This window comes from Pelophylax lessonae, assembly GCF_965119305.1.
Source record: "Pelophylax lessonae genome assembly, chromosome: 1".
Classification (NCBI taxonomy): Eukaryota; Metazoa; Chordata; class Amphibia; order Anura; family Ranidae; genus Pelophylax; species Pelophylax lessonae.
The window spans coordinates 271,382,203-271,402,511 of NC_138768.1; the positions used below are offsets into that span (position 1 = coordinate 271,382,203).

The 20,309-nt window shown below is 46.6% G+C and overlaps 1 protein-coding gene across 1 annotated transcript in view; it reads right to left on the bottom strand.

Annotated features, from left to right (window-relative positions):
• CRKL (CRK like proto-oncogene, adaptor protein) overlaps nt 1-16,007 on the bottom strand; it is a 30,694-nt gene extending 14,687 nt beyond the window's left edge. The window contains exons 1-2 of the mRNA XM_082265720.1: nt 15,444-16,007; nt 7,919-8,375 (exon numbers count right to left, since the gene is read on the bottom strand). Coding sequence (XP_082121846.1) covers nt 7,919-8,375; nt 15,444-15,754 — 768 coding nt within the window. The 5' untranslated portion in view covers nt 15,755-16,007. The remainder of the gene's footprint in view (nt 1-7,918; nt 8,376-15,443) is intronic.
• Nucleotides 16,008-20,309: the final 4,302 nt, after the last annotated feature.

Sequence of the window (20,309 nt, forward strand, 5' to 3'; positions counted from 1 at the left end):
GAGTGTGAAAACTCAGCCAGCTGTCGCTTGTAGTTCACCAGGAGGGATCCCCCTGACACTAGGCAGCAAGAAACTGGCTTGTGGCAGAGTGTGTGGGTTTATGCCGAAAAGGACAGCCCCTGTAGGCCTAAGTGTTTTTTTTTTTACTGCCTAGTACTACTCCTCTAGATGGAGCATAACCCAATGATCAAGAAGCATAGCTGCTGCTGTATCTGTCAATGGACGATAGAATAATAGGGTTTTCATCCGTCTGGATTTCACGGCCAGGATCTGATCGCATAGCAGCGGACTTGTCACCGCTGACATCCGCTGCTCCGTAGGGGTGCATGGAGCATCCGATCAGGTCCCCCTGAAGCACAAGTAGGATTATACACAGACATGACAATTTCAGCGTTAGGATTTCCCTAGATTGGCTGGACATTGCTGTAATAACACTCAGAAACTCAAACAGCATTCTGTTTAATAGATGAAGGCTTGCCTGTGCAAGAGTCAACAAGTCTGAGAAGAACTAGAAACATTTACTATTGTCAGCCACATGTTTCACCCCACCCCACCCATTCTTAACCTGCAGGTGGCTTGCTGTGATCTGCTGCCCAATATTTATTCCTGGAATCTCTAGCCTCAGGGAGAGAATAGTGACTCAGCTCAGAATTCCATGCACACCTCAGTCCTACCTGAGCACACACACACACTCTTCCTCTGAGTCAATGGCAAATTTTTACCATGTGTCATTTCCTCATCTTACACATCCAGGACTTCTCTCCACTGACTTATGCCAAGCTGTTCTTCCTGATAACAGTGTAAGTGCTCTCTGTCTGAGCATTCACAAAGCCGCAACAAAGGGGGAGGTGAATACAGCTTGCATCATTTCACAGCCTCCAGCTTCTGCTGTTCAGATTTTTCATTTCTGCTCAAGGAGCATGCACTCTAAGCCCTCCTTTACATTGAATGTGGCTTGAAATCATGTGACTTCATCTAAAATTGCACGATTTCAAAAGCCACGTCAGTGCAACTTCAGGTGTGACTTGGAAGACATCTGTGAGCAGCTTCGAAAACACCACACACCAAAAAGTAGAGCAGGAACTACTTTTTTAAATCGATGGGGCACTCCAAAATGTGTTGCACCGATTTGAACGCCGCCATTGTCAACAATAAGGTGCAACTTGTCATGGGATTTGGCCTGTCAAATCGCATGACAAGTCGTTCCGGTGTGAACGGAGGCTAAATGTAAACAGGTCTATGAGTAGACTACATGTCCCATCACGTAGTCCATCGTCAAGCATGCCCACCCAGTCATCTATTCCTCAAGCCTGCCTAAGTGTGTCCAGCACATGTGTGAGCATGCAAGGGTTGCTCCAGCGGAGCTTTAACCACTTTACCACCGCCCACAGTAATATTACTGCGGCAGAGTGGCTCGTTATCGTCTGACGACGTAGTACTACGTCGTCAGACACTCCCCCTTCTAGGCGGCGCTTGAGCGCAGCCGGAGGCTCGCTCCCGCTGTTTTCAGTCACAGCGGGAGTCGGGCCAGGGGAGGAGCAGCGGCGATCGCCGCCGCTCTTCCCCCGATCGTCGGGGATCTAGTGTGGAGATCCGCCCGCCTGTGTAAACACAGCGGGCGGATCTCCATAGTGACAGGAAGTGACAGATCGGAGTGTTCAGCATAGCTGGACATCCGATCTGTCCCTGTCTTACACAGTCACCTCCCCCCCTACACGTCAGTAAGCACCAGGCATACATTAACCCCTCCCTCTCCAATAAAATTAACCCCTTCCCTGCCAGTGTCATTTTTACAGTAACAGTGCATATATATATATATAGCACTGATTACTGCAGTAATGTCACTGGTACCCCCAAAAGTGTCAAAAATGTCAGTCAAGGGTCCGATCTGTCCGCCGCAATGTCGCAGTCCCGCAAAAAAAAAAAAAAAAAAAAATTGCAGATCGCCGTCATTACGCGTTAAAAAAAAAAAAAACAAACCAAAAATGACAGAAATCTTTCCCTTTGTTAGTAAACGCAATAACTTTTGCGCAAACCAATCAAAATACGCTTATTGTGATTTTTGTTACCAAACATAGGTAGCAGAAAACAAATTGGCCAAAATTTTTTAAAAAAATTGGTTTTTAAATCTTTTTTGGGGGGAATTTCATATAAAAAAAATTTTAAAAATATTGTTATTTTTTCAAAATAAACACTTTTTTTGTTTATAGCGCAAAAAGTAAAAATCGCACAGGTGATCAAATACCACCAAAAGAAAGCTCTGTTTGTGGGAAAAAAAAAGGACGTACATTTCGTTTGTGTACGGCGTCGCACGACCGCGCAATTGTCAGTTAAATTCGCACAGCGCCGAATCGCAAAAAGTGGCCTGGACGGAAGACAGCAAAATCCTCCGGTGGTAAAGTGGTTAAAGGACCCTGCAAGCCAAGTAGCCACCCTTAACTATAGAAATCAGGGCCAGCGTTTGGGGGACCAGGGGCTAAGGGAGGTAAGAAACCTAAGAAGCAAAGCACACATCATGCCTGAGTAAACACTAAGAAAATAAGAAAAATTCCGCACGAGGAATGATTGGGTCGATTATCTGATCTTTAGCATAGTGCTTTGGGATAGGAAAAAAAACTAAAAACGAAGGTGCAATTTATCATACATGAATGTTAAATTTTCATGCAATATGTGTACAGTAATCGTACGAAAATAATCAAATACAGAAAAAGACGCATATTCAGAAGTAGAGAACAACCCGGAAGAAGAAAGAAGAATTTTTGTCTTCGTTATTCAATAATTTTTAATACCATTGTCAGTTACATCATGAAACCTGAGCCAAAACTAATCGATTAATCGACAACTAATCCATCAAAATAGATGTCAACTATTTTCGTAATCGATTAATCGCTCAGGCGATTAGTTGTCCTGCATATAGAATGCATTATTTGTTTACATATCAGAAAATACAGTGCAACGCACATACAGCTCAGTACACCATCCTTACATGTATGTAGATGGCAGAGAACTTGTGAATGTGTGAGGAGCAATGCCTCATGGGAAATGTAGTCCTGGGCAAGAGAAGGAACCAAGTGATTCTAAAGGCAGAGGTTTTTTTATTTACCTTGCTATCCGGACACTCTATACAGGACTATACTTTGCTGCTTCCTATACGGGCACTTTGAAGGCAGGAGGGGCCAGACTGTCTCAGAGTGGATTGAATATCCAACTATACAGCTGGATATTTATATTTACCACTGCATATAGATATTCAAGATTATTATTAACTAAATTATACACCAACCTTTTTTTTTTTTTGAGGTTTGTATTCGATCAGTCGATTAAACAATAATCGGCCAACTAATCGATTACGAAAATAATCGTTAGTTGCAGCCCTACATGGAACCTTCCTGGAAAAAGGACCATTCGTCTGATTTTCTCAGTGTGTAGCCCACTTAAGCCATGAAAGAAAAAAAAAGTACATAAAAAAGGTGGTTACCGTCAATAACTAAATGATCAGTAGGATCTTGTCAGCTGATTATATAAGGAAACTTAGAACATTCCTGTAATAATTAAAGCGGCATACTTACCTGCAATGCTTTTGCACAGAAAACCCCGATCCTCATGGTTCCTCCTTCCGATGCTCCTTTCCCCTCCCCCTCGACCAGTGCCCCCCAATAGCTCCTAAACCCCGCTCTATGCAACCATGAGACACAGAGGCACGGCTTGGCCCCACCTCATTGGCTCACTGGGTGTGACTCTGGATTGAGATGGGGATCAGGTGAGTAATAGGCAGAGCTGGGGGGGGGGGGGGGGGGGGACAGCACACAGATTTTTTTTTTTTTACCTTCATGCTTAGAATGCATGAAGGTAAATAACTTTTATCCTTTACAAGCACTTTAAGCTTAGTTTCACTCATTAGTCAAGGACACCCCTATGTCATATTCTAGAACCAGCTCAGAATACCAGAAAAACAGAAGATTTCAGAACAGCTTTGGGCGCCTAAACCTGGAACTGGTTATATTCAGTCTAAACTGCCCAGGTTGATGACACATTTGCCTATAACAAACTTCCACTCAAAGAATAACTTAAAAAACAACAAAATATCATAATTTATAAAAATAAATGCTTCAAAAGATGATCCAAGTATAGCAGCAAATATTAATCAAATCTGGTCTGAGATCATAACATTTAGGTTGATAAAACCAAACAGGAAAACTACTTCTAACAAATCTTTTACAATGTATCCCAATATGTAGGCTAAAGTGGGGTACACACACCAAGAAAACTGGGTGAACGATCATCCGATTCACAGCAAAATCGGAACAGATGAAAGAAAATTCTCATACGACAAAGGCTTTTATGTTTTTTTTTGTTGTCGTTTATGGTTTCTGATCATGTGCAGTATTTCGTTTCTGAATTTTCTCGTACAAAAACGGTACACATTAGAACAAAAATCGTTCATTCTGTTCCCGTACGAGAAAAGGTTTGGAACTTGTCCCTTCAGGAATGTTTCATTCAGAAGGTTGAAATCAGCTGTAGAAAACGTGTACACACTATACGAAAATCATACAGAAGTTCTTTGGACGAAAATTCTTGCCCGATTCTCTTATAGTGTGTATGAACCCCTTAAGGCAACCCAAGGGTTGCGGGAAAGAAATTTGCACGATTACCCCATCAACACAGACAGTGCTGACAGGGAATCCCTCCTGCCAGCCTTTGTCTGCTCCCGACAGGGGAAGCTGTTCCCACCGGGAGAGAACAACTGCTCGACATTGATTATCACTAGCGGCTATACAGCTGCTTGCAATAATCGCAAGGAAGTCCAGCAGGCTGGTTGTACCCAAGTTGATCGATCAACTCGGTACATTCAGCCTGCCCATTAATGGTTCGAATCTCAGACAGGTTCTGCTGAACAGCCAAGATTCAAACCCTGTATGGCTGGCCTAAGCTTCACTAATAAGCAAATAGAATGTGCCTTTAATTTAAAAAGGCCAAGTCCCCATTCACACTAGCGCGACTTGGGTCGCCTGACAAGTCGCGGTGGGTCGCCTGCCATTGATTAGCACAGGACCCGTTCTAATAGGAGCGACACAAGTCACTCCGACTTAGAAAAAGGGTCCTGTGCTACTTTGGGGCGACCTGGAGGCGACTTGCATCGACTTCAATGATATGAAGTCCGTGCATGTCGCGCCGAGGTCGCGGTGCACGCTGTGCACTGACTTCACAGCAAGTCGCGTCGCCCCTGTCTGAACGGGGTCTAAATGGTTCAAATGTTTATTTGTACTTCTGCTTACATAAGAGATGTGTTCCGAATTTTGTTTCCAAAAACCAGAGCTCAAACAGTTACTGAAAATATATCAGGCCTGTCAAGCAAACTTGCTGGGATTTCAAAAGCTAGGAACACAATGACCTACTTGTTAACCTTCTGAAGTGTGTCAATTTGCCAAGAAACAACCTAATTAGAATAACAACCCAGAGAGACTCCGTGATAATGTTCTACTAATTAACACTTGATAAATTGAGCCAGCACAGACCTACCTAAAATTAGGTATATAAATGAGAATACAGTGCCTGCAAACCTCTTCCCCAACAACCTATGTACACAGTGCAGAAAAACAACTTTATCATTAAACTTAAATCAAATTTGCATAAATCTAGAAAATATGGTTTAATCAAAATCCAAAATAAAAAAAAAAAAAAAAACCCACAAAAATAGGAAACATTATCCCCCCAATCACAATCGGTGCCATTCATCAGTGGTCCTCAACTCCGGTCCTCAGGGCACACTAACAGTCCAGGTTTGCAAGATAACTGAAATACATCCCAGGTGATATAATTTGCTGCTCAGTGATTGCAGTACTCTAGTCTGCATCTCCCCAAGGTAATACTTAAAATCTGGCCTGTTAGTGGGCCCTGAGGACCGGAGTTGAGGATCACTGCCCTACATGAATTGAAGTGCAAATATGGGGGGGGGGGTTCAAGGGTCTAAACCAGGGGTCTTCAAACTATGGCCCTCCAGCTGTTCAGGAACTACAATTCCCATCATGCCTAGTCATGTCTGTGAATGTCAGAGTTTTACAATGGCTCATGGGATGTGTAGTTCCACAACAGGTGGAGGGCCGTAGTTTGAGGATCCCTGGTCTAAAGCAGTGGTTCTCAACTCCGGTCCTCGGGACCCACCAACAGGCCAGGTTTGCAAGATAACTAAATTACATCACAGGTGATCTAATTTGCTGCTCAGTGATTGCAGTACTCTAGTCTGCATCTCCCCAAGGTAATACTTAAAATCTGGCCTGTTAGTGGGCCCTGAGGACCGGAGTTGAGGATCACTGCCCTACATGAATTGAAGTGCAAATATGGGGGGGGGGGGGGGTTCAAGGGTCTAAACCAGGGGTCTTCAAACTATGGCCCTCCAGCTGTTCAGGAACTACAATTCCCATCATGCCTTGTCATGTCTGTGAATGTCAGAGTTTTACAATGGCTCATGGGATGTGTAGTTCCACAACAGCTGGAGGGCCGTAGTTTGAGGATCCCTGGTCTAAAGAAAGGGCAGATACCAATAGCACCTCCCAGTGCCTGCAAGCATTATTAGCCATTTTCAAGAGAGCTTCTGTAACCTTAAAACTCACAATGTTCTAATGCAAAGAACCACAATTCTGGATTTCACAGCGATCTGCTCCTACCTGCCTACAAAAAAGTGTTACAGGCTACCTCAAGGCCAACCGAAAGTAGTAATGGACCACAATGCTAATAGAATGGACTAAAGATCTGTTCACTGGTTGCATTAAAGCAATTAGGATAACTGCGCATGCAGACTCACCAGGAGGTGTCCAATTTATGATCCTGCAACAGGTTTCCCCTCTTCATAAGGCCTACAGGGTAGCTTTCAGGTGGTCAACTTACACCAACTGCAGAGCAGGCACATGTCTTAAAGCAGAATTTAACCCAAAACCAAAAAGTGTAATATATTGCAGCTTACCAATCAGATGTGGTTAGTGAGGCTCCCCCCACACGGTTTTCATCTGGTGATCTAACCAGTAATATACCTCCTGAGTGTTCCCCGCTCGGGGTGAAGGAGCACAGGGGCACCTTTGGACACCAGAACTGTCAGTCTGGGGGGGAGGGTTCTGTTAGACGTACTAGCAAATTTAGATACACTAAAACTAAACTCCAGCTCACACTTTATATTCAGTTACAGCAACAGTTTTTTCTTTTTTGGCATTAAGGTTTTGCATGAATAAATAAAAGCTGATTGTTTTAAGTACCCCTGCCAGTGTTAAATGGTTTGCCTCATTCCTGTAAACTAATACAGTCTGCTGGAGAGCTTGTTTTAAAAAAAATAGACAGGCTGGCTGGATCAGATAAAAATAGAAGTCTAAAAGGGAAAACTAATGCAGCCAACACATCTAAGAATTGGTAAGCTGCAATAATGGTTTGCTGTTGTGTTTAATACTGCTTTAAAGAGTCAGACTCTGAAGTGCTCATCATTACAATCTAATGTACCGTTACAAGGCTTGAAAGTCTCCCGATTATCTGTAGCAGCAACCACAAAATTTCAAGGGAACCTGCCAGGATTACTTCTCACATCCAAGGTTCCCTATCAGCACTGGAGACGGCTACTGTCTCAGTTCCCAAAGTGATGCTTGTTCTAGGGTAGTGCACACACCTCTGTAGCTGCCACAGTGACAAGCTTGCCCTGGAACAGGCACATGTACTGAAAAAAAGGCAACGTGGCCTACAACATCGATTAAAGGCAACTGACAGTCAACAGCTTTCCTGACATAAAAACTGCACTGATCTACAAAATAGACTGAAGAAATACTTCTTCCTAAGGATGTAACACACTGACCAGGCAAGTAAGATGGCTGCATCAACGCATTATTCTTCATATATCTTCCACAGGAACTATAAGCTTACTCCAAACACAGCAACTTACCTCTAACGCAAGAGCAGTTTTATCATAAGCACATGGCACTCTTTTCTGAATAGCTTTAGCATAGACAGGTCCATTCTGGGTAGACGGCAATGGAGTGACAGGAGGATTGCCAGAGGTAGGCAGCGGGCTGGGAGTCTGCGGCTGAGCATAGGCATGTGCGGGCTCTGGTATACCGTAGCTGTTTGAAATCCTGTTCCCCATTTTGCCATGAACTGGTACACGGGCCATCTTCTCTACATAGGGTACAGGGATCATACCAACACGACCGTCTTTGTTCCGGGCACTCCACCATTGTTCCTCTGGCTTTTCTACAATTGTTAAAATTTCTCCCTTTTTAAAAGGAAGGTCCTCCGCATCGTTCCCGGGGAAGTCATACAGAGTTCGCACATATTCCAAGTTTTCCTCGGATGGTATAACATTGGGTGCCGATCCTGCACTGACAGGTGGGCTTGGGTACCTTCAGACAGAAAAGATAAAATGTTTAAGAAACAAAAAGTAGAAAGGCCTAAATGAAGCAATACTTCTATACAACCAAACAAACAATATGATGCAATAAGAACTAAAAAGTAGATAGCTGTAATATGGGGTCCTCAAAACCAACGTGTAAAAACAGTCCTCAGGAAAGCACTAACAAAAAACTGAAATGGGAGAGAAACTAAGCATTTGTCCAAACTAAAGCCCCGTACACACGTACCGATTGTCGGACGTAAATATTCGGCCGACGACCGATCGGCCGATTGTAGGCTTGTTAGTATGATGCTTCCGACAGCCGACAGCGCATTTTCGGCCGAACAGAATCTGTCGTGCAGGCATTAAAATTTTTGTTGGCCAACACCAGAACGGCCGATTGTTCGCCAGTCAGTACAGATTTCGGCCGACAATCAGCAGATTTGCAAGACTGGGCATGCTCAGAAAAGAAAAAACACAGGGAAAGTTAAACATCACATGACATCACTTCTGCAGTCGGCTGTTGTTGGCCGACAAAATGTGTGTGCAGTCTTTTGCACTTTTCAACAGACACGACAGCCCTGGACAAAAGACGGCCGATCGTTCAGCCGACGATCAGTACGTGTGTACGGGGCTTTATGGGCCATACACACTATAAGATTTTCTGAAGACTTTTTCCTTTAGACTTACCAAAACCAGATAATATGAGGTAAAACCTAAACACTTTCAATTTGTATGCAATCTGGCAGGCCCTTGCACTACATAGAAAAAAGGTAAATCTGAAGGAAATCTACCAACAAAAGTTGGGTAGTGTGTATCCAGCTTAAGGCTGGCCATACATTCTGCAATTTGTCGTTAGAATTACCAAAACCAAATAATACGATAATGCCCAAATTGTCCTCTCCACTCCTCCCAAGATATCTTGCTCTCATCACCTACTCCCATGCTCATCTCCAGGACTTCTCCAGAGCTGCTCCAATCCTCTAGATATCCCTGCAGTATGTCCAACTTTAGGTGATCCTGGAAAACTAATTTATTCAGGGAGGCCTACCCAACCTTAAAAAAAACTGTACTTAAAGGCCCGTACACACGTACCGATCGTCGGCATACAAACGTCGGCGGACGAAAGATCTGCCGATTGTACGCTTGTTAGTATGGTGCCTCCGACAGCTGTCTGCGCACATTCTGCGGACAAGAGTCTTTCTTGCAAGCATTTAAATTTTTGTATGCCGACACCAGAACGGACGATTGTTCGCCAGTCAGTACAGAATTCTGCCGACAGACCGCAGATTTGCAAGACTGGGAATGCTCAGAAAAGAAAAAAACACAGGGAAAGTTAACCATTACATGACATCACTTCTGCAGTCGGCTGTAGTCGGCGGACAAAATTCTTGGGCAGTCTTTGCACTTTTCAACAGACACCGACATCCCGGGGAGAAAAGACGAACGTTTGTATGCCGACGATCGGTACGTGTGTACGGGGCTTAAGTCACCTCCATCAGATCATCCCCTGCAGCCATCACCTTTTGTACTACCTCACCTCCCTTTAGATTGTAGGCTACATGAGCAGGACCCTCCCATTCCTTTTGTATTGAAATGTATAGCAATTGTACTGTCCCCCTTCATATTATAAAACGCCGTGTAAACTGTTGGCGCTACGTAAATCCTGAATAATAATAATAGAAGTCAAGCCTAAACACTTTAAACCGAATTTGCATGCACAACAAAATACTGAGAAAGATGAGGCTTTGTATGGGCAATTGGAGAGAGGATGATCACAATTATCACACCATATAATTAATTAAAATTGCTCTCTTTATTGAACAGATTATATATATATATATATATATATATATATATATATATATATATATATATATATATATATATATATATACATATATATATACATACACACACACACACACACACACACACACACACACAAACCTCTATCTATAAAAGACAAAAAAAAAAAAAACACTATAACTACATAGAAAGACTAGATAAAAGGAAAGCGCATATGTAGAAATATATTCCCATGGGGAATGCGGATACAGTGTATCTCATTAGAGGTTACAATCTCTAGATAGGACGGTGTAGGGTCCCCAGCAGAGTTTGCATGCAATCAGGCAGGCCCTTGCATGACATAGTTGATGTAAATCTAAAGGAAATTGAAGAAAATTGTATAATATATGGCTGGCTTAAGAATTTTACCCAAGGTAAACCTGACAAAGAATGAGGCAACTGAAAAATAAAATTTTGTGCAACTATCTCACCATGTATGGGGCAAGAACATGCGCATCTTTTATTTGTCATTCACCAACTTTGCAACGCTCTGCACCAAGCAAGAGGAATAGTGCTCAGCAAGGTTGAATAATGCATGTCAAAAGGGAACTGGGAGATCGTTAGGGGATATGATCATTCAGAAAAAAAATATCATTGCACATATGACCAAGTTGACACAGCAAGGAGGTCTCCTAGTAAGAAGAAGGGATCAGAGTTATGCAAGTTTCATGTCCTGTAATATTTTAATCTCGAACAAGTGCCCGTATTACGAATCAAAACCAAGTAATCGTATTTAGTGACTAAGCTTAGCAAATTACAATGTATGAAAAGCACCAAGTAATTAGATTATCAGATTAACAATCCCTAAACATACCAGCTTCCAACAAAAGCCAACTGTCCCCTAGATTCCATTTGTTACTAAAGTCTCTACACCTTGACAGTTTGCCGAGCTGCCAAATATGATGCAATGCAGTGGTCACCAAAGAAAGCAGCGCACAGATCAGTAAAGGACTTCATTCAGCAGAACAGATCCAGCTGCCAAAGAAAACAAGGCACTAATAAGATCTGCAGAAGAAACCTGTGCGAATATTGCTATCAACTCATTATGGCTTTAATGAACATTCTACACAAGTTCACAAACAAAGATTGAGATGGAGTGATTCAGCAAAGAAAAAGATGAGGCTGTCAAAGTGCAAAACTTCTAGCAAGAAATCAATATTAACAGAAAGGTGCTGCAATTTACAAGCTGCAATCCAAAATGAAAAAACAAACACTGCCTCTGGAGCAGAGACTTTTGTCATAGCCTATTAAATATTCCAGACACTATTGATTTGTTTAAGCTGATGCACTAACTAGTAACATACAGAGTAGTGAGAAATCAGCACTAAATAAAAGAGCACAGCAGCTGGCCAGGAATCTGAAACCAGCTAACTCTGCATCAGCAACTTGTTTTGTGTTCCTAAACAAAGCAAGGAATTAATTGACACAAACAAGAACCATCAAGCTGATAGAAGAGATGTGTCACACAGGCTGGCCACCTGACTGCCCAGGAATGACAACTCCGATCAGTAGTTGTGAGATGCAGGGGAAGAATTACTTGTCATATCAATCAATGATCTGACAGGCAACCACAATTCACATCTTTGCACAAAAACACACAACTGTTACTAAAAAAAGCCCATTGAACCCAATAGATTTGAGCTTTAAAATGAAGCAATGAATCCTGGAAGGAATGAGATATCTTTAGAAAAAGAGCGAAAATGGAAAATCCACTTATGCTGCAGCCCCTGATTAAAATACACTATCATTGAAAGCCATATAGAAATAAAACATTGGAGAAAAAAAAAGTTAATAAATACTTACATCTCCGCTCTCATCATGAAATCCTCAGCTTTCCCAAGATCCTATGAGAAGGCTGAGCCTCACCTAGGGGGTGCTGGGATCCGCTGTAGAGTGAAAATGTTTTCATTCCCCCCCCCCCCATTTCTTATTTTGTGCTTACTGTGGATTTTTTTTTTTTATTCAGCAGGTGTCAGGCTACAACAGAAACAGATCTTGCATTTTCATACAAGGTCCACATTACAAAAGTCAGAGCAAACACTGGCTCTATTTGTTCCTATAGGATCATCAAAACGTTAGTGCTACTCTCCATACTAACAAGCAGGGCCAAGTTCACCAGTCATGTGCAAAGTTCAGGATATACAAGTCACCTTATAAATGGCATGCGATTGGCTGCTATGGGCCCCTGTACTCCTACTGATCAAAACTGGGAACTGGATCCCAAATCCAGCTGCTATGGGTCCCTGTACGCAGCACATTGCTGACACCCAATAGTGATTCTAATAAGAGTCCAAGCTATCAGGGGTTTAGATAAAAAAAGGAGTACCCCATGTCCAGAAAAATGTGACTTCTAAAATCTGGTCCATGGATCTTAATAATAGAAGGATAATCCTAATAAAGATCCATGAACCAGATTTTAGAAGTCACATTTCTCTGGACATGGGGCACTCTTTATCTAATTCTACGTGCTGAAACCATCTTAAAGAGGAGATCTACCCAAAAGTGGAATTTTCACTTTAAATACTCCTGACCCCCTTATGTGCCACTTTATTTGGGGGGGGGGGTACCTAGATCTGACAGGTGCCCGCTCCCACTTCCGCTCGGGCTTCCCGCAAATCTTCTGCAACATGTCAACGGTCCCAGAAGAATGCCCGGCAATTCAGGATGCGCACCCAGCTGTGAAGCCGAAAGCTGTCACAGCCAGGTGCCCACACTAGTGATGTTGATACCACAGAGAGGGGGAGGAGGGAGGCTTTGGGTGGCCACATCGCTGAATCGTGGGACAGGTGAGTGTGTGTAGTAAAAGTATGCAGCTACACTTTTTGCAGCTGCTGACTTTAAATAAACACAAAAACGGCTGAAACTCTGCTTAAGGCTCAGTTCACATCTTAGCGTATGGATCACGGGCAGAACCGCCGCGGTTCCGCCCGCGATCCGAAGATTATTGCAAATCGCGGGACGCCCGTGCGTTGCCCGTTGATTTGCAATAGACCCCCAAACGCTGAGCAATGTTGCCGCGATTTCCGCCTGCCGAATCGCGGTGACATCGCGCAAAAAAAAAAAATCGCGGGACGCATTACGACCAAAAAAGTACAAGAGCTTCTTTGGATCGTATTGCGTCCCGCGTTTTTTTTTGCGCGATGTTACCGCGATTGGGCAGGCGGAAATCGCGGCAACATCGCTCAGCGTGTGGGGGTCTATTGCAAATCAACGGGCAACGCACGGGCGTCCCGCGATTTGCAATAATCTCCGGATCGCAGGCGGAACCGCGGCGGTTCTGCCCGTGATCCATACGCTAAGATGTGAACGGAGCCTTAAGGTTGCACAGAATAGCCTACAGCCCATTCCCTGAGAGTGCCCATAGCCACAATCCATCACTAGGCACTATCCACTGGAAGGCATGCCTTCCTTTTTACCCACTCAAATATCCAATCAGAACCAGTGACCAATCCAGTCAGGCCAGCGCAGGCTCCAACACAAGCAAGCTATGAAGGGGGCAGCGATGGGCCTCTGTGCGCACCACATTTTTAACACTCAAAAGGACTCTGATCGCAGTCCAGCAGTGTGTTTGCAGGAAAGGAAGGGGGGGGGGGGGGAGGATGATGCGACTATGGGCCCCTGGACACCCTTAAGTGACTTATCACACTCAAGTTGTGAAGTGGAGGCCACTATGGGCCCTTGAACCCAGCATACATCATTAGACTGATCACAGTGCAGCTGTAAATGTGGCTGCTATGGGCCCCTGAATTCAGCATGGTGCTGGTATCCATCAGGAACTCTGCTCACAGTCCAGCTGAGAAGTGTATGTGTAACGGGCAAATATAGGCACCTGTACTCCTCACACTGCTGACACCCATCACGAAGACTGATCACAGTGCAGCAGCCCTGTACTATGCACACTGCTGACACTCCTCCAGCTGTGATGGGCCCCTGTACTGTGCACACTGCTGACACTCCTCCAGCTGTGATGGGCCCCTGTACTGTGCACACTGCTGACACTCCCCCAGCTGTGATGGGCCCCTGTACTGTGCAAACTGCTGACACTCCTCCAGCTGTGATGGGCCCCTGTACTGTGAACACTGCTGACACTCCCCCAGCTGTGATGGGCCCCTGTACTATGCACACTGCTGACACTCCTCCAGCTGTGATGGGCCCCTGTACTGTGCACACTGCTGACACTCCCCCAGCTGTGATGGGCCCCTGTACTGTGCACACTGCTGACACTCCTCCAGCTGTGATGGGCCCCTGTACTGTGCACACTGCTGACACTCCTCCAGCTGTGATGGGCCCCTGTACTGTGCACACTGCTGACACTCCTCCAGCTGTGATGGGCCCCTGTACTGTGCACACTGCTGACACTCCCCCCCCAGCTGTGATGGGCCCCTGTACTGTGCACACTGCTGACACTCCCCCCAGCTGTGATGGACCCCTGTACTGTGCACACTGCTGGCACTCCCCCAGCTGTGATGGGCCCCTGTACTGTGCACACTGCTGACACTCCCCCAGCTGTGGTGGGCCCCTGTACTATGCACACTGCTGACACTCCCCCCAGCTGTGCACACTGCCGACACTCCCCCCAGCTGTGGTGGGCCCCTGTACTGTGCACACTGCTGACTCCCCCAGCTGTGAGGAGCCCCTGTACTGTGCACACTGCTGACACTCCCCCAGCTGTGATGGGCCCCTGTACTGTGCACACTGCTGACACTCCCCCAGCTGTGATGGGCCCCTGTACTGTGCACACTGCTTTCACTCCTCCAGCTGTGATGGGCCCCTGTACTGTGCACACTGCTGACACTCCCCCAGCTGTGATGGGCCCCTGTACTGTGCACACTGCTGACACTCCTCCAGCTGTGATGGGCCCCTGTACTGTGCACACTGCTGACACTCCTCCAGCTGTGATGGGCCCCTGTACTGTGCACACTGCTGACACTCCCCCAGCTGTGATGGGCCCCTGTACTGTGCACACTGCTGACACTCCTCCAGCTGTGATGGGCCCCTGTACTGTGCACACTGCTGACACTCCCCCAGCTGTGATGGGCCCCTGTACTGTGCACACTGCTGACACTCCCCCAGCTGTGATGGGCCCCTGTACTGTGCACACTGCTGACACTCCCCCAGCTGTGATGGGCCCCTGTACTGTGCACACTGCTGACACTCCCCCCAGCTGTGATGGGCCCCTGTACTGTGCACACTGCTGACACTCCTCCTCCCCCCTCCATGTGTCTCTCACCTGGGGGCCGGTTCGATGAGGGTGGTGGTGTCCAGGTAATGGATCTTGTAGAAGTCTAGCAGAGCAGGTAGGTTGTCGAACTCCTGGTCCCCGATCTTGTAGCGGCGGCTGGGCAGGGAGTTGATGATGTAGTGGGAGACCCGGGAGTTCTCGGAGACGGACAGCACGTGATCCCCGGGGCAGGTGGATGAGTCTCGGACCAGGAAGACCCCATGCCGCTGGCCCTGCAGCCTGGACTGAGCCTCTTGCCGGGGGACCGGTCCAAAGTACCAGCTCGGGCGGTCCGAAGAGTCGAAGCGAGCGGACGACATGACTGAGCGGTCGGTGGGAGATAACGGTGGTGAGCGAGGAGGGGGTGCGGGCAGGAGCTGGTCACTGGCAGGCTGTTCCCCGGGCAGCTCTGGGTGTCATGGTCACAGCGGTAGCGCCAGGTCCTGTCAGGCCCGCGCGGTGTGTGCGTGACCCAACTCGGGTCCCCTCCCTATTCTCTGCCCTACTAGACTGGGGAGACAGTAAAGATGGCGGAGGGACTGCGGGCTTTCACATACAGCAAACCGGATACACGTCACGAAGACGCGGCAGCCAATAGCACGTAAAAGCATGGTGGTCACGTCCCAGTGCACCTCCTGATAAGGAGCGGGGCGTTTCCTTGAGATTTCATTGGATGCTGCTCACGTCACTTTTCATCGAGCGAACCGAAGCGCGACTTTTCATTTGGCCGTATGAACGGCTTGCCAAAATGCCGACCAATGGGCTCCGACTTGCCTCTGACGTCAGTGAACATTCTGGAGCCTGTGCAGGGGATTGGGTAGGCTGCCCCGCAGGGTGTTCTGAGCCTCGGCACGGGCTGTTTTTGACGTAACGTAGACCAATTACATCACTTCATTAAAATACACCCAGCGTCGGCTTTTATAATTGGAGCCCTATATAAAGTGATGGAGAAGCCGAGTTAATAGGGTGCGAGTCTCCTCCTTCAGTGGTAAAGCACATTGTGGTCCCTACTTGTCAGGTCCTAGAACAGGGGCTGCTTTTGTATGACAGGAGATCAAATAAACTTTATTGAAACATCTGCTGGTCTTCAGTGGGAGTGTTATCATTTGTTAAAGAAAGGTAGTATGCCTATTTGTGGAGTATAGGAGTCAACCATACCCCCTAGTCCCCTGAGATGGGGAACACCATCAGCACAGTGAGGAAATACCAGCTTCTGACTCAGAAATCCAACATAAAGGTCCTACTAGCTGAGAGCGCCATACAGGAGAAACCTGTGATACACAAACTACGACTTGGAGCTCTAAGTGCAAAAAAAAAAATACAATTTGCCTCTTCACAACCATGAAACGAATACAAGCAGTGGCAGGGAAAGTGGGACTTAACAGAGGACATAATCTAACCTCTCTGATCAGGGGGTGCACTACAAAAATCAGGGGGGCATATTGTAAACACCGTGTGTGGGTCATTGACAGTCTATCACAGAAGCAGGGAAACTATTCCCATGTCTACTTTGTGTGCTTCTGTACCCAGAGATGTATAGTAACGAAGTAGAACTACTTAAGTACCGAAATGCGGTATCTGTACTTTCCTAGAGTAGAATTTTTTTTCTCCTACTTCTACTTTTACTTCACTACATTTTTTCGATGATTTCGATACTTCTACTCCGATATTTTTTTTTTGTGCTGCATCGTTACTCGTTACTTTTCTCTGCCTTTACCTTTTTCTTTTTTGTTTGGTTTCCCTCCTTACTGCTCTCTCATACTCCTTAAACTATCCTCCCTATTCTGCCTTCCCCCCTCCCCTCCCCTTTTCTATAGGAAGGCAAAGGTAAAGATACCCCCCTTTTTCATGGGTACCTGGTCTCTTGCCATTTGGGTAGTGTTGTTCTGCTCCAGGCTTCCGCTGGGCCGGCGTGGAGTGCTCCCACATGCGCCTCTCGGCGCTCTGACATGTGTGGCGGCCTTCGGCCACTCCGCTCCTCCCCTCCTTGTCTCCATTCGCTGACGTCTCAGCGATGGGAGGCAGGGATTCCGGCAGCCGCGCAGTAGAGACACGTGCACATGCGCAGTGCGATCGAGGCACTGGCAGCCATCTTGGTTAAGGGAAACATGGGGGGTCTCTGATGTAAGGGGGGCTTTGTGTTGGCGGTCTCTGATGTAAGGGGGCTCTGTGTGGGGGGTCTCTGATGTAAGGGGGGCTCTGTGTGGGAGGGCTCTGATGTAAGGGGGGCTCTGATGTAGGGGGAGCTCTGTGGGGGGCTCTATGGGGGGGGCTCTGATGTAAGGGGTGCTCTGTGGGGATGGTCTCTGATGTAAGGGGGCTCTGTGTTGGGGTCTCTGGATGTAAGGGAGGCTTTGTGTGAGGGGTCTCTAAAGTGAGGGGGCTTTGCGTGGGGGGTCTCTGATGTAAGGGGGGCTTTGTGTGGGGGGTCTTTGATGTAAGGGGGCTCTGTGTGGGGGGTCTCTGATGTAAGGGGGCGCTGTGTGGGGGGTCTTTGATGTAAGGGGGCTCTGTGTGGGGGGTCTCTGGTGTAAGGGGGCTCTGTGTGGGGGTCTCTGATGTGGGGGTCTCTGTGTGGGGGGTCTCTGATGTGTGGGGGTCTCTGATGTAAGGGGGCTCTGTGTGGGGGGGTCTCTGATGTAAGGGGTACTCTGTGTGGGAGAGCTCTGATGTGGGAGGCTCTGATGTAAGGGGAGCTCTGTGTGGAGGGGCTCTGATGTAAGGGGAGCTCTGTGGGGGGCTCTATGGGGGGGGCTCTGATGTAAGGGTGGCTCTGTGGGGATGGTCTCTGTGTTAGGGTCTCTGATGTAAGGGGGGCTTTGTGTGAGGGGTCTCTAAAGTAAGGGGACTTTGTGTGGGGATGGTCTCTGATGTAAGGGGGCTCTGTGTTGGGGTCTCTGATGTAAGGGGGGCTTTGTGTGAGGGATGGTCTCTGATGTAAGGGGGCTCTGTGTTGGGGTCTCTGATGTGTGGGGGGCTCTGATGTAAGGGGGCTCTGTGGTAGGGTCTCTGATGTAAGGGGAGCTCTGTGTGGGGGGGTCTCTGATGTAAGGGGGCTCTGTGTGGGGGGTCTTTGATGTAAGGGGGCTCTGTGTGGGGGGTCTCTGATGTAAGGGGGCGCTGTGTGGGGGGTCTTTGATGTAAGGGGGCTCTGTGTGGGGGGTCTCTGGTGTAAGGGGGCTCTGTGTGGGGGGTCTCTGATGTGGGGGTCTCTGTGTGGGGGGTCTCTGATGTGTGGGGGTCTCTGATGTGTGGGTGTCTCTGATGTAAGGGGGCTCTGTGTGGGGGGTCTCTGATGTAAGGGGTACTCTGTGTGGGAGAGCTCTGATGTGGGAGGCTCTGATGTAAGGGGAGCTCTGTGTGGAGGGGCTCTGATGTAAGGGGAGCTCTGTGGGGGGCTCTATGGGGGGGGGCTCTGATGTAAAGGGGGCTCTGTGGGGATGGTCTCTGTGTTAGGGTCTCTGATGTAAGGGGGGCTTTGTGTGAGGGGTCTCTAAAGTAAGGGGACTTTGTGTGGGGATGGTCTCTGATGTAAGGGGGCTCTGTGTTGGGGTCTCTGATGTAAGGGGGGCTTTGTGTGAGGGATGGTCTCTGATGTAAGGGGGCTCTGTGTTGGGGTCTCTGATGTGTGGGGGGCTCTGATGTAAGGGGGCTCTGTGGTAGGGTCTCTGATGTAAGGGGAGCTCTGTGTGGGGGGGTCTCTGATGTAAGGGGGCTCTGTGTGGGGGGTCTTTGATGTAAGGGGGGCTCTGTGTGGGGGTCTCTGATGTAAAGGGGGCTCTTTGTGGGGGCTGGGGGGTCTCTGCTGTAAGGGTGCTCTGTGTGGGGGGTCTCTGATGTAAGTGGGGCCTCTGTGGGGGGTTTCTGTTGTAAGGGGGCTCAGTTGGGGGTTTCTGTTGTAAGGGGGGCTCCATTGGGGGGTCTCTGATGTAAGGGGGGTCTCTAATGTAAGGGGGGCTAAGTTTGTAGTGATCATAAAAAAGAAAAGTCAAATGAAGTGCAAAAAAAGTGCAAGAAAAAATGTGCAGGGCGCTGGTGTGGGCGCCACAGGATCAGCTTGCACAGGGCGCTTGAACACCTGAGGCCGGCCCTGGTTGGGAGGTTCTTTCCCATTAACAGCAGATATGAAATTATATTCATCTTGTTTTGTCACATATATATATTTGAAGATTCACAATATTTTGAACTTTTTATTGACTTAGATTTCATACACTCTTCCTTTATTTCATTATTGGAATATATTGTTGTATATCACATTAATTTATATACGATTTTGCGCACCAATAAGCTGTGGAGAAAAAAAAACATGCAGGGAAGAGAAGGAGGGATGCTTTAAAAGGGGAAGGGAGGGACATACTTTATCTGTTTTTTGTTTACAAAAAGTTACAGCCTAAGGAATTGTGATTGTCCTTTAGGTTAATCATTTGAATAAATCATTTGAAATAATAAAAAACAATATGATGTTCAAACTTTTGACTTCTTTCTTTAATAACTACATAACACAGTACTTCTACTTCTACTTTCAGTACTTGAGTAGAATTTTTTTTTCAAAACTACTGGTACTTTTTACTTTTAGTACTTAAGTAGCAATTTTTTTGAAAAAACTACTTGCAATACTTAAGTAAAAAAAATGTTGAATACTTTAGTACTTCCACTTAAGTAACCTTTTCTGCGAGCACTTCCACTTCTACTTAAGTCACTTTTTGATCGAGCACTTGTACTTTTACTCAAGTAGAAATTTCGAGTACTTTATACAAGTCTGTCTGTACCCCATGTCATGATCCGGTACTAATGTCAGACTTGTATTGCAGAGGAACTGCAGGAGTCAACAGGGAACACTAGTATATATCGGCCTGTCATTAGATTAGGATGTAG